The sequence below is a fragment of the Epargyreus clarus genome, unplaced genomic scaffold, assembly GCF_041222505.1.
Source record: "Epargyreus clarus isolate Ecla_fem2 unplaced genomic scaffold, WU_Ecla_fem_2.2 ptg000014l, whole genome shotgun sequence".
In the NCBI taxonomy this organism is placed as follows: domain Eukaryota; kingdom Metazoa; phylum Arthropoda; class Insecta; order Lepidoptera; family Hesperiidae; genus Epargyreus; species Epargyreus clarus.
In genome coordinates this window covers 8,838,592-8,852,880 of record NW_027332222.1, presented here as the reverse complement: position 1 = coordinate 8,852,880, position 14,289 = coordinate 8,838,592, and the positions used below count along the sequence as shown (strand labels likewise).

At 36.2% G+C, this 14,289-nt stretch overlaps 1 protein-coding gene across 1 annotated transcript in view; it reads right to left on the bottom strand.

Moving 5' to 3' along the window:
* The window catches only part of LOC140747457 (ATP-binding cassette subfamily C member 4), a 46,976-nt gene extending 33,809 nt beyond the window's left edge, over positions 1–13,167 (bottom strand). The window contains exon 1 of the mRNA XM_073079916.1: positions 12,666–13,167. Coding sequence (XP_072936017.1) covers positions 12,666–12,739 — 74 coding nt within the window. The 5' untranslated portion in view covers positions 12,740–13,167. The remainder of the gene's footprint in view (positions 1–12,665) is intronic.
* Positions 13,168–14,289: the final 1,122 nt, after the last annotated feature.

Genomic DNA, 14,289 nt, shown 5'->3' with positions numbered 1-14,289 from the left:
AATTTTAAATTAATCGGATCGTTCAAAGTGGGTAAAAATAGAGTTTAAAGATTCACTTACATACATACATACATACAACCCAAGCTGATAAAAGCGTGGTAAATACTTTGGCCACGTTCCTTTGTCATACAGACATACCTTTACTATGGTACTATTTTAGTTACACTTACGAGTACGGCCATGGTCGTAAACATCCGTTGACCGTTAACTTGAGTACACAAAAACCGACCTCGACTACGCGTCTGTTATTACGGGGTGTGTTTTATTAAGGGAACCCCCGATAAACAAAGATATACGAGTAGGTATATAGTCCATATATCGTTCATCGTTCGACTGTGACGATATCTCTACCACACCTAATGAATCACGCTTCACGAATTCAAAATAACATGACACCTTCAATAAACATGTGCAAACGCACAGAGCACAATTCTCCCGACCTAACAACAACAACAGTGATAAGAGCTGCTGTGTTCTGATTTGAAGAGTGTGATGAGGAAGAAATACTTATTACGAGATTAAAACACATTGAAGCTGACAGTTCGAACAAACGGATTATCAAGATAGCGGCTAAAAATAATCACAAGTATACAATGACGACCCGCGTGGCGGAGCGGTCACCATGCCGGTATGACGCGCAGAGGGTCCCGGTTTCGATCCCCGGCCAGAAAGATATCTAAACCCTGTTTCTGGGTGTGTATTTGTCTCTATGTGTGTTCATAGCAACCACGATACAGGGAATCCTAGAGTGGGGTTGTGAGTGTAGAAACCGTTTAAAAGAAAAAAAAACGTTTAATCATAAGGCACAGGATCAGGCGGAGTGGCGATAGCTTATAACAGGTTGACTTGAAAGTGAGAATAGCTCCATTAAAATGTAAAAGCTGTAAAATATAAAAGAGCCAACTCAAAGTATCTACTCTAAAACCTTTTAATGGCAAACGTTTGTATGTAAGTTGATTATAGTGACACTGAGATAATATATGATTACAGCACAGCTTCACATACTTAGTTGCATTAGTATGCACTCGTGTATAAGGCTTTATCTTTAGTGTGATGAGACTAGTAAACACTCAGTGTTCATTAGTCAACTGTAGAATGCACGTTCCCTTCAGAGTTTATTAGGTAAATCTCATTATGACTTAGATTAAATTAATTACCTAATACTTGTGTTTTGCCGTAGTTAGTAGGTACATAATGGAAGAAAGGGGATTACATAAAATCGAAGGGAAAAGAAAATGAACATAATTTTAATTTTAATAAACGCAAAGAGACTCAATATTTTATCAAATTAAGTGTAACGCTGAAGAAAAGTTAAATTATTATTATGTGTTACATCATACCGCAGTTTGGACCTATTAATATGGGTTCAAGGATTCAGATCAAAATGTTTTTAGTAGATGCAGTTTTAGTTTTTTACCAAAATCGGCCTTGTAACTCCTTTCAGCATTTTTCGCTAATCCTTACAGTTTCAGATTTGGCCCTGAAGGCCTGTTTGAAAAATTCACCCTGTATATTTTGATTTTAAAGAAGAAATTAATCAATTATGACCACTTGCCGTTCCTATGTTCGTTGTATTCTCCGTGAACTTCCACAGTCCCGTTGAAATCAATTTAATTCTACATAATTGATATAGTCCGCGCCAAACTTCTAGTCCGCTCTGAAGTTGTTGCGAGTAGGTATAGTCATACAATTTGCTATACCGACGCAATTCATTCCTATATTCAGAGCGGACTAGCAATTTTACGCGGACTATACAAACAAACCGATGGACGTATATATCAAAGTAAACGCCACTATTTAAAGTGGCTATCAGACGCCACATCACAATTCAGTCTGGTCAATGAGCAATTGAGCATTTATTTAATAGCTTCAAAACATTAGGACGCGTCTCTTGTTAAAGTGTTGTGCGTAGATGTTTTGTTGCTCAATTGATGAGCGGCAAGTGGCCGAGTATTTAGTGTTAGTTAATTCTTCGTTGAAGCTTATTGTATAAATGTAAATTTTCATTGATACATACAAATGTCTTAATAACTACTACAATAGTAGGATATTTGGTCATTTTCAGTTTTATTGAAAAATGTTTGCTTAGGTACGTAGTGAATATTCATTCTGTATGTTATTAAGGAAAACTGTTTCGTTATATCGATATCAGAAGCGCACCTTGTTATTGTTCTCACATTGGTAGCTTATGAAATATCCACAAACGTACCTACTCGTGATACATATTGAACTTAATTTGCTTGATTCCTTTCTCAATTAAGTCGATTAGACGGAACGTATTTAGAAAAAAAATCATAGTCATGGTTATAATAATTAGCCATGTATAGTTTATTGATATGCTATATTATATCATATAGGAAATGTATAGGAATGAAAACAATTTGCTACGATCTCGCTATAATCATAGCCAGAGAGCATTTAATTGCCTATAAACATTCTGGCCACATATGCTACTGGTATTCTACGTATTCAATTAATGAGTCGCAGCCAATGTCTTAATTGCAAAAACTAAAATATTTTAATGGATAATGTCAGAGATGATTATATTATTTACTTACTGTAAATATTTTGGTCCTCTCATTTCTTAAACTGAAGTCTACTTGTCTACTTGTCTACAACTACTACTACTACTACTACTACTACTTGTCTACTTGTCTTGTCTTGGGGTCTACTTGTGCAAACATTATACCACATATTGGTATACCCTATAAACGCTGTTAATGAACAAGATGTACAGTTTTGGCAACTGGTTTTTCTGTGTACATAGGGACAATTATAACACTTGCGCTCGACCACTAGTCGAAATTTAACCACAGGCCTTTTCAAAATAGGTCGACCCGATAATTCTCCGTTCAGGGATTGACAGATCTTGCTGTTCATGTTATAATAACAACAATGATATAACAAACAATCTGTCGGCCTGACCAAATGAGACCAAAACCGCTCTTGTCGCTAAGTATGAAAAGCAAGATTTGTCAATCTGCGAACGGTAGGCAGAACTTTTTTTTTTTTTTTTTATAATATAGAAGTAGCAGGCGAGCATGCAGTCCACCTGATGGAAAGTGGCTACTGCCGCCCATGAACATCTGTAATCAACCCCAGATAGGATTAGATATTCCTACCTAAGGTCTGCCACAGATGCGCCGCTACCCCTGAGGACTAAGCTGGAACGCCTCGGAAAAGTATCTCTCCCTTACCACACCCTTCAAACCAGAACGCAGCAGCGCCTAACACTGCTGTTATTAGGTAGAAAGAGGTGTGGCGGTGGTGCCGCAGGAGTCGAACCACAAAGGGTTCTACCACCTTCAAGAACTGTCGGGCAGACTAAGTGAATGGGCCCATAGTCCTAAAATGTTGCTATTTTTTATCGATAAAGGACAAAACGGTAATCAACAGACTTCACATACTTATATAAACGTAAATAATCATTTCAAGATTCATCTTCCATGTACCAGTTGACCTTGCTACAAAGTTAGCTGTAAGTAGGTACTTACGTATCTCCTAACATATGATTTTAAAGTTCTATTATCAATGCAATTCATTGTGCAACGGGTACTGGCGACGTATCATATAAACACATATTATGAGTGCCCGATACATTATAAAATTTCTTTGCTAACATAAACGATGTACGATACGATGATGACATTGTTTTGCATATTTCCCTTTGACCTCAGATCAAGAAGAACTATGTTAAAGTAAATTACCTGAACGCGACGTTAGACTTTCTACCAGTTAGATCCCCTATGATGTGGTTGCCATGAACACGCAGAAACTGCAAATTTTTAAGGTGGTAGAACCCTTTGTGGATCGACTCCGGCGGCACCATCGCCACACCTATTTCTGCCTAATAACAGCAGTATTAGGCGCTGCTGTGTTCCGTTTTGAAGGGTGTGGTAAGGGAGACAGACTTTCCGAGGCGTTCCAGCTTAGTCCTCAGGGGTAGCAGCGCATCTGTGGCCGACTTCAGGTAGAAATATCTAATCCTATCTGGGGTTGATTACAGATGTCCATGGACGGCAGTAGCCACTTACTACTGCTACTCCTATATTGTAAAAAAAAAGCAGAACAAAATTTATTCCAAGTTGGCCGGAATCATACCCGGAAACCTCTACATTTCAGACCGGTATGGTCACCGCTCGAAGTCGTCATATTTCATTTCTTGTGAAATCCGTGTAACTTGGTTTACATAAGAACGGCTACTGTGACGTTTTCAACATTTTTGTATGCATAATATTAACTACTTCTATCCTAACTAATATATTAAATGCGAATGAATTGGTTTGTTTGTCACTCTCACACATTAACTACATAATCGATTGTCATGAAATTTTGTACACATGTAGTCAGGGGTTCAGAAAGGATATAGGGAGAGTAGGACCCTTCATCCCTAAAAAATACCGCTCCCAGGGTTTAGATAAAAAACTGTGGCCGCGAGCGAAGTAGCGTGTAAAAGCTAGTTTTACACTATAACAGTCCCAATGATAAATTGTACCGATCACACTTAATTTAAGCGATGACAGTAGAATGGATACGTATTATTTTCCCAAGACAGATAATACGAGACGTGTTTTATAGCATACGATAACATTGGGGCTAACCCTTATAGAACGAAGGTTCGCTTTGTAAGGTTTCTTGTATCTATTACTATTTAAGTGATTATGATAGGTAGTCAAAGATATTAGATCTCTTCATGTTTCTACTCCGGAGGTACCACTTCGTCGTCTTCCTAAAAATACTGTTTTGTGAAGTAAAATTTAGTTCTCAAGGGCCGTCCTGGGATAGAAGATACTAACTCCTGTTGATTTGTTGCAATCCAAGAGATTTAATAATTTAATAAGTAATTGAATATCTTTGTTAACAACACAAAGCAAGACTGAACGCAATCGTCGTTGTCAGTCATTATTACTTACGCCCGTATATTTTATAGTAGGTACCTATAACGTGGTAGTATTCCAGTAGGCAGAAATGGTTAAATATCAATCCTTGATACGCAAAACATAGCATAGATTGATTAATAATAACGGGAGTAAAGTGCTCAACTGCCGCTTAACTCTATATTCAGATATAGGAAACAGGAAATTACTAATAAATATTTATCTGTCTGAGAATTAATCCCAGTAATCAGTGTAAAAACATTGTGTTAAGAACATTATTACACATTGCGATAATATTATGTCGGTCATTGGCACATTCACCTACCTATAGGTAAGTACCTATAACATAATGAATCGATTAGGCCGATTAGGTAAATGTAGTAATTTGCAATATTATAAGTCGACAGTTGGTTTAAATGAAGCTATCAAAGATATGTTTATCTTTGATAGCCTGAGGTCGTCTACAGATGCGCCGTACCCCTGACGATTAAGCTGGAATGCCTAGGCAAAGCATGTCTCCCTTATCCCAACCAGAACACAGCCGCTCTTAACACTGCTGTTACTCGTATGGAGCAGAAATGGCGTGGCGGCGGTGCCGCCGGAGTCGAATTACAGAGGGTTCTACCACCTTTAAATTATTCAAATGAAAAAGCAAGCGAGGTATTACTAATATTATAATTGATACTTGCATAGCATAATTAATTAATTGCAGCCTGATTGATACTGCAATCAACATCACCATATTGAATAAAATATAATTAATTTACGTTACGTTTATATGTTTATACCTATAATTATTTCAAGTTCTATAAATTCTATTTGATTAATTAGTACATTTTTAGCCCATTTAGTTCATTGTATATATCATCATCAACACTAATTACTGTCCCATTACTGGGCACGGGCTTCCTCTCAGAATAAGAAGGAATTAGGACATAGTTCAAGGACCATAGTCTACCGAGCTGGCCAAGTGCGAATTTTGCGAAAATTTGTTTATTTTTTATTCTCAAAATAAATTATTCTAGATTTAAGTTAGTACTACGCGGCTAATAAAGAAAAGCATTAATTAATTTATTCCGTAACTTTACATACTTAAAATCCTTATCCTTACTTCCTTACTAATATTATAAATCCGAAAGTAACTCTGTCTGTCTGTCTGGTTGTCTATTCTTCAAGCCTAAACCACTGAACCGATTTTAATGAAATTTTGTACAAAGATAGTCTGAGACCCGAGAAAGGACATAGGATAGTTTTTATCCCGGAAATCCCACGGGAAGTAGGGATGGCGATCTAAGATCGATTAATCGGAGAATCGATCTTTTGGACCAACAAACTCGATTATTTTCATATCATAATCGATTATATTTTCTTTTTAACGCGGGCGAAGCCGCGGGCAAAAACTAGTAAAATATAATAAAACGATAAGTATAATGCCAATCTTCAAAACTTTTTGCTATCGACTTTTTATACGCCTGCGATTATTTTGCCAGTAAAGAAGATAGGTAAGTAAATAATATTATTAAAGTAGGTATAAACATTGCTCATACCTACAAAATTGTTCAAATTTCAAGGTAATTAAAATAACGTAAATATAAGTAATATTCGTCATATAAGTAAATTAAATTAAAACAATGAATGACGTTTAATTGTACTTTTTGAGTAATATAGAAGTAATAAACCAGCATGCAACCCACCTTATGGTAGCGACCACCGCCACTCATGCAAATCCGTAATGATCAAACCCAGATGGGTTCGGAGTCCTGCCTGAGGTCGGATACATATGCATTGCTAATTTGGTATGGAACGGATATAACGCCGTATAAGTGATATAGTCTTATTTACTGATGTTATAACTTATAAGAGTGAAAATGTGGTAAAACCAGTGGTGCCTGCGTACACGTATCACAAAGTATTCTAACAACATTTTAATACATTATTATAAGACCATAAAGATACAGTAAGGGAAGGATATTTATCAATTTGTAAGCACGCTATCTTCATGCATTTGTTCTGTTCCAATTGCGCTTTTATCTTGCAATAAATTTCAGCCTCGAATGCACACGTGCAGAGGATTGCATCGTATGTGACTGTTATATGACGTTATATTAATAAATTCATCTCCCAGATATCGTGAAATGTCGAGAGCATGAGGAAAAGGCACATGTATAATAAACCTTTGGCGGTCGGGTCACAAATCACAGAGTAAAATATAAGTAGGCGCTCAGTTTAAAAGTTCCGATCTTTTTTTGATAACTGAAACTGTCGTCATACCGTGTGTATGTGTGTATGTGTACCACAGTGTTTTACATGTGTGTGGATTGATGCTCGATTAGACAGACATCTAAATGATTAATATAGTTTCTATGATCTGGGTTTATGTATTTGTATTCGTCCTTGTCTCCTTGTACTTCCATGGCAGTCATAAAGAAAATCCTTGTGTGGAGCTATGAATGTCGAAGTTATTTACATAATTATATGATTGTCTAGGTTTATTAAAAGTATAATTGCGTGTATATTTTGTCTCCTTTTTGCCAGCAAATTTGCATTTGTTAAAAGCAAAGGAACCAGCGAGGCGCAACGTTGTCATTAAAAAAACATAAATTATTAATTTTATTATACTTTAACCTCTCTCAAATAATTAGTGGGTCTTTATGGAATGGTTCATACTTATTATGTTCTATTTACAACATCCGAGAAAAATATTAAAAAAAAGGATACATTTAACTACTCATTGTAACTTTTAAGTACTACATGAATTATTATCATAATATTTAAATATTATTAAAACGGACTAATTACCATAATTAAAATGAATGAACGCAGTCCACCTGCGTCTATTTATTGTAATGGTCACTGCCACCCGAGGTCATGTATGAATTGAGAATGCAGTCATACAAGTTGGCTGCAGATGCGTTGTTACCTCTGACTATCCTACCTATGTAAAATGTGGTATGAGGTATGATGCTTAATTACTGACACGCTTACGTACTTTTTAAGGTGATAGAACCCTTAGTGGTTCGACTCCGGAAGCATGAAAGCCACAGCTATTTCTGCCTAATAACACCCGCTTTTCAACTTTTTGTTTCAGAACGAAGCAACGGGTGCGTGACCGTTACGACAGAGTTCTACTACTACCACTACTACTACTGGGGTACTACTACTTTAAACTAGCATTTACTCAATTATCTAGTAAAAAACGCCAACAATTTATTAAACAAATTTAAAATAAATATATAAATTATACCTGAATACATTTTGTTGTAAGTGACTTTGTTATCGATGCTTACCTACCACTAAGTAAAGATACTTTTGTACTTGAAGAGTACGGTCGATGAACCGGTAAATCTGTTATGGACCAGATATTTTTATCTGTCCCTGTCTTATTTTTGTTGTTATTGTGCCCATTCCGAAAGCTTATAGTGTTTTATTTTATACCAGTGCAAAAAAGCCTCGGTAAACCGGGCAGCGAAAATTCGAGAGATACTTGTTCTTGTCATTCATAGTCACACTAGTGAATTAAACATAATCGTGTAGATTGGAAATAAGTGACTATCAATGGCGGATTAAGTTCCTCGGAGGCCTGGGGCGGAAAGTTGAATGTGGGCCCCCAGTGTAAAAAGTTCGCCTGTGATTCGATGATTTTTTTTTGGCTGACTGATCCACATTTCGTAGATTGTTTGGTTCTGAGTGTTCTGACAACCTTTTTTTAGCAACTGTGTTTAGAAGCCCCCAGGATTGGAATCCCCGGGCGGACCGCAACTTCCGCCCACAATTAAGCCGCTAGAGCTATCAATGTTCCGGAATTGTACGCTACTTAGTCTCTACCACGTTCAAACTATGCCGTATAGAAGAATAAAGCATATTTATTTAGTTATAATTAATATTTTAAATCCTACGTAAGTTTACAAAACAAAATTTTAGCGGAATACAAAGAGAATATAACCACTAAGTTTTAGCGGAGTATAAAACTTGATATGTCATTATTTTGTCGTTTAGCTGACACATTCACGTTTGGTAATGTTAAGTGTCACGGAACAAGAAGTTAAGTGTCATATGAGTTCATAACAAGTCATGCTAACTTTCAACGTTAATTACGTTAGTCTGAAAATGTCGGTGGCCACAGGCCCATATTTAAGGTCCATGCCAGACATAGCCCAAACAATTAATCACATATTTGAACACATGTTTGAACACAGTGAAGCACGGGTATTTCAGTATTTGTTCAAAGCTTGCTTCAAATATTGGCACTTTGCCATTTGGTATCGGTTTTTCGAGCCACATCAAATTGTTTAACCTTCAAAATTTGAAAACTCCGCACATATTTAATATGAGACTGTTACACATGCGCAAAGTCCAGTTGCTAGGAGACCATGACATGGGTTACTAGTTAAAAATTGTAAACAAATAAGCGTTCAAATTTGTGAGCAAAGTCTTTGTTCAAATATTTGTTTATGTCTGTGACGGACCTAAAGGATTGTGTGTCAGCTGCCAAAAATTTAATTTTTATTAACCGACTTCTGTAACTTATCTAGTTCATTAAAAATTAATAATGTTGTATGTGACGCCGAACTTACGCGTTCAAAATAATTTCATCGTTCTTATTTTTTTTAATTACACTTGCTTACATATGAAGCTTTCCAGACAGGACACTTAATTATGATAGTACCTAGTCACCAACAGACATCGTCCTCAGCGTCCGAGGTAGTTGAATTAATTCCGATCCCAAAGAAGTATGAGACAAAAATATTGTAACTGACAATAACAATAACATTGACGGCGCCAGACTCGGGCCATGTCAGACAAATTAATATTTTACTGGGCAGATGAGCAGAGTCTGCTCCTGTCGGCGTGGTGCGGCCGAGTTACTTACAAGTAGTCCAATTTGTAGATGTAAACGGATCTTATAAAGTTTTATATTACCGATAACATATTGAGTATTTTGTAATAACAGATTGAGATGAACATATTAATTTTGATAGGAATATCCAGATATGTAAATAATCTGTAACATATATGACTCGTTGTGATGTTGTTAAGCAATACATAAAATACATAGATTTGTGAATAAAATGTAATTTAAAACAAGTAAAAAATACTTCATGTTGACTAAGTATACGTAATATTATCATGACTAGTCACTGTGAATGGTATGTAAGGTCTATTGGGTAATTTAGTGGAGAGATCGAAATACTATATTTACGACTGCAATATGTTCAAGTCAAGTAGTATCAGTTGGGTTTCATAAAATAATATCTCATAAAAAAACACATCAGGTTGTTAATCATTAACATTGTACACAACCCAATATTTATCATTAGATATAGCTTTAGTTGTACGACTAACTTAGACCTTATTATATTTATATCTCCATATTATCAAGTTGATAATATCAAAACATTACTTTCCGATTACTAGGTCGGTTCTTCTTTCATAGTAAATAGAGATTGTGTAGTCCCCCACACTGGACAAGTTGATAGATTTCACACCTTTGAGATTTTTTATATGTGGCATGTAGATTTTAACGGGCCGATGTGCCGGCAATATGAAACACGTATGATCTTGTCCATACACTGCCGCCACACGCGTGACAGCTCGAACAAACTAAACCGCCTTTACCGTAATTTAAGCGACAATATTTTTCTGATATATCCATAAGATTTAAAAAATATTAATTTGGAATTCGAACCCCTAAACCCCAGAGAATTTCAAACTACTGTTTTTAGAAACACCTTTATACTTAAATGACTAAAAAAATAATTTACATTTATATACATAATAAAAATAGTTACTAAGTTTATTTGCCACTTTTTCAGTTGACATCAATTCAAAAAATATTGAATTGGGCTGTGATTGTGAATTTGTGAATGACTTTTTCATTCATTCGGCATTATAGCCCGGGCGTCAGACACAGTTTTGTCGTCTTCATCAGATGTTAGCGACAAAATGTACAAGATTTCATAATGTAATAATTTTAAACGTATCCGTAATTGTGTTTATTAAACATTATATACTAGTTAGATACTGTAAATAATAATTTATGTTGATTATATAATAACGTACGTGTATGGGTGAAGGTCAAAGTTGATTTGAGACCGTAAATACGTTATGATTTATCAAATATTGCGTTCATTGACCCCGGATTTGATAAGAAATTACGTTAAACGCATAGATTAGTAAAGATACTTTGCCGCCTTGAAATTTAATGAAGCCACAAATGGCTTATTATCGTAAGTTCTTTTTTTGAATTCTTGACAAATAAAAACAGTTTAGAGAAAATTTACGAATAAATAACTAATACTGCGTAATTTACATAATAAATAAATAATTATTTCAAATATTTTAGGGATATTTTAGCACGGAGACGTGGCAAAACTTTTTTACGCAACTATTTCAATTCTCAAACCTGGGTACATTTTCTTGTTAGGAGTGAGTAATCTTTACTAATCTATGGTTAAACGTGAAAAGTTAAATCATATAAAGCTGAATTTGATAATGTGACTTTGTGATGGAGATAGCAATATGGATGTAAAATGCTCTCGTTTATTTGCTACATATATCTATCAAATCTTGCGATAGAATAATTTCTTTGAATCAACCACTTACTTTTTCTATTACATTTCTAATCAAGCTTTTTACGTAAATTTGTTAAGAACCCTTCGCATCGCTGGTTTCTGTTGTAATTATATACCCTGCCCACTTACCTACCTGTCTATCTATTGTCATAATCAATTACATCTTAACTATGTTGTTACTAGAATAGATCAGATACCGTAGTAACATGCCATACCGCAACACAACCTTGTTAAGTTTCGAATATTTATGTACAATAATCCATATGTACCTTTTTTTTTTTTTTTGTTTTCGAGGGGGAAACCTTCGAAAGGTACCCGGTGCCGTGGGAGCGACACAGAGTTATGTGGGATTCTTACCGCACTAAAACCCACCCGGTGGCCGTCCTCGGCGCTGCGTAAAGGACTCCGGGATCTCCAGAGGAACGCAACCGGAGTCCTCTTAGCGCGTTGCCCCGTCGGGCTCCGTCCAGGTGAGCATGCCGCTCGCCGCACCGTCTGTTGTACACGACGGTATGCGACCACACATACCGCTGTCCTTCCCGGGGTTGCTGGCCGGGCGGTTTGAGCTCCCACTCTTGCCGCCCGCAACCCCGGAAGCCCCTTTTAGTCGCCTCTTACGACAGGCAGGGGATACCGTAGCCCTATTCTGGTCCCGGAACTACAGGGACAAATCCATATGTACCTATCAACGTTTTTGTGATAGAAATAGCGAACGAGTTTGCTGGCTACATGATGTTAAGCGGTCATTGCGAGAAATGGACACCTGCCTCTAAATAAAATAGGACAGGAGGACACAAATTTTGAAGTTCATTGAAGATGTGTTGCTTTTCGTACTACGAGTAGCTACCTTTACGGACAAATTTAAACTGCTCGTATGTACATTACTTATTTACGGGCATATTGCAAAATCCACTTCCAAAGTAGAGATCGGTGCTATGAACACAGTTTGTTTGATGAGTATATGATACGAGAAACATATAAGTGGAACATTTATATATTTTACCTATGTACCTATCTAATCTATAGTTTAGTCCAAGTGGACATAAAATTCGACGTACTTAGTGTTTGTGGTCACTACGTTATGTTTATGTCGTATAGCTAGTTGTACGTATATCAGTCAGTCATACGTAAAGTAGGTATTTCGCGACCGAAAACAAAGCAATTCACTGTAGAGCCAATCAGTTCAGACCAATAACAATAATCATACAGAACTCACCATAAGAAAATTTTCGACAAAATACTGGCTTCATCATGTGGATTTTTCTCTTTCAATGTTACTTTTGAATCCATGCTTATTCATGAAATATTATAATATTAAAAAAGTTAATTTAAATCAGACTAGGGTTGTTAAGTAACACCATGCGAACGGCACACGTTCAATAAAGTTCACTTGAAAGTAATGTCATTCAACACTGCCAAAAAACATGTGTGCTTTCGGAGATCCTCTTGCATAATAAACTGGTGTGCTTGTGTATAGCTTTTCGTAGAACCCCGTAACCTACGCTAATGTCACAGATTAAGTGCACAGAATTATATCACGTAAAACCGTTCACTTCATTAATAGCTGTAGAATATTCCAAAAGGTTATAAGTACAAATATTTTGAGAACGCTTATAATATTTTATCACAGTCGGAATGGTAATCACAGCTGAACCGCGTGCCAGTGTAGATACCCGGCCGCAACCGCCGCGCCACTGAGTGAACTCGCGAGTCGCGCGGCTTTGCGCTTTTCGCTCTCACTCTTCGCCCTACCGTTCACCGCACGTTCCTGTTTCACAAATGCTGAATCACTAGTTATATATAGATACTACAAACATCTACAGTTCATCTTCGCATAATCAATTGGCGAACAAATTTGTCCAATACTACCGGCAATCACGCTACTACCACGGTACAAATATCTATAATCCTTATACTGTGCTATATTAGTTGAAATTATATAATGGACGGTAGGTATCGACTTGTCGCTAAGAGCAACAAGTTAAAATTATTATTTACCGCACATGATGACATTGATAACAGTAAAAAATACACTAATACGTCATTTTTATACATCATTATACCTTTGACATTATAATAACACTACTATAGATTTTTCCGACGATTGTTCATATTATCCACTCTAAGTAGACTACAGGTGCGTAGTTACTAATTCCCCTATTAATCTCCAAAGCAGAAATAGACGTTCCAATATGTTCAGGATTTCATAGGAGAATGTAAAAAACAGAATTTAATGACGATCGGCTTTCCTGATCTAAGTAGCAATGAAAAAATCGCAAGCTCTCGGACTTTGACAATACATAAAATCATGTTTAATTTAGTATAATATTATTATCTACGCACACCCCAAAACAAGGCCGCAGATAATCGATTTACGTGTATGTTCCAACAGTGAGCTCCAAACGTATATCAATATACGCCTGCTATTCAAGTTACAAAAATACTCACACATCCAAACGTTTAGAAGTAGCTGAACATAATTAGAACCATAATTAGATGAACGACGAAAAGTTTCAAATGTAGATGAACACTGCATAGTCAAAAGTAGCTGAACAATGACTTATCATAGTAGAGACGTTAGCTGTTTTTGCACATACGGTGGTTTGATACTATTGACGCATTCGTGTTCATATAATTTTGACGCTTTATGATGTTCATCTAATTATGGGTGTTCAGCTATTTACGAGTATGAACGCTTGGCTGTATATGTACGTATTTTTGAAACCTTAATCTGTTCATCTGCTTTTGAAGCTGACTGTACATACTCGTAGCAAAGAAGAAAAGTGATCGGCGTTTACATGGAATACTTATTTATTTGAGACATTAAATACACATGCATA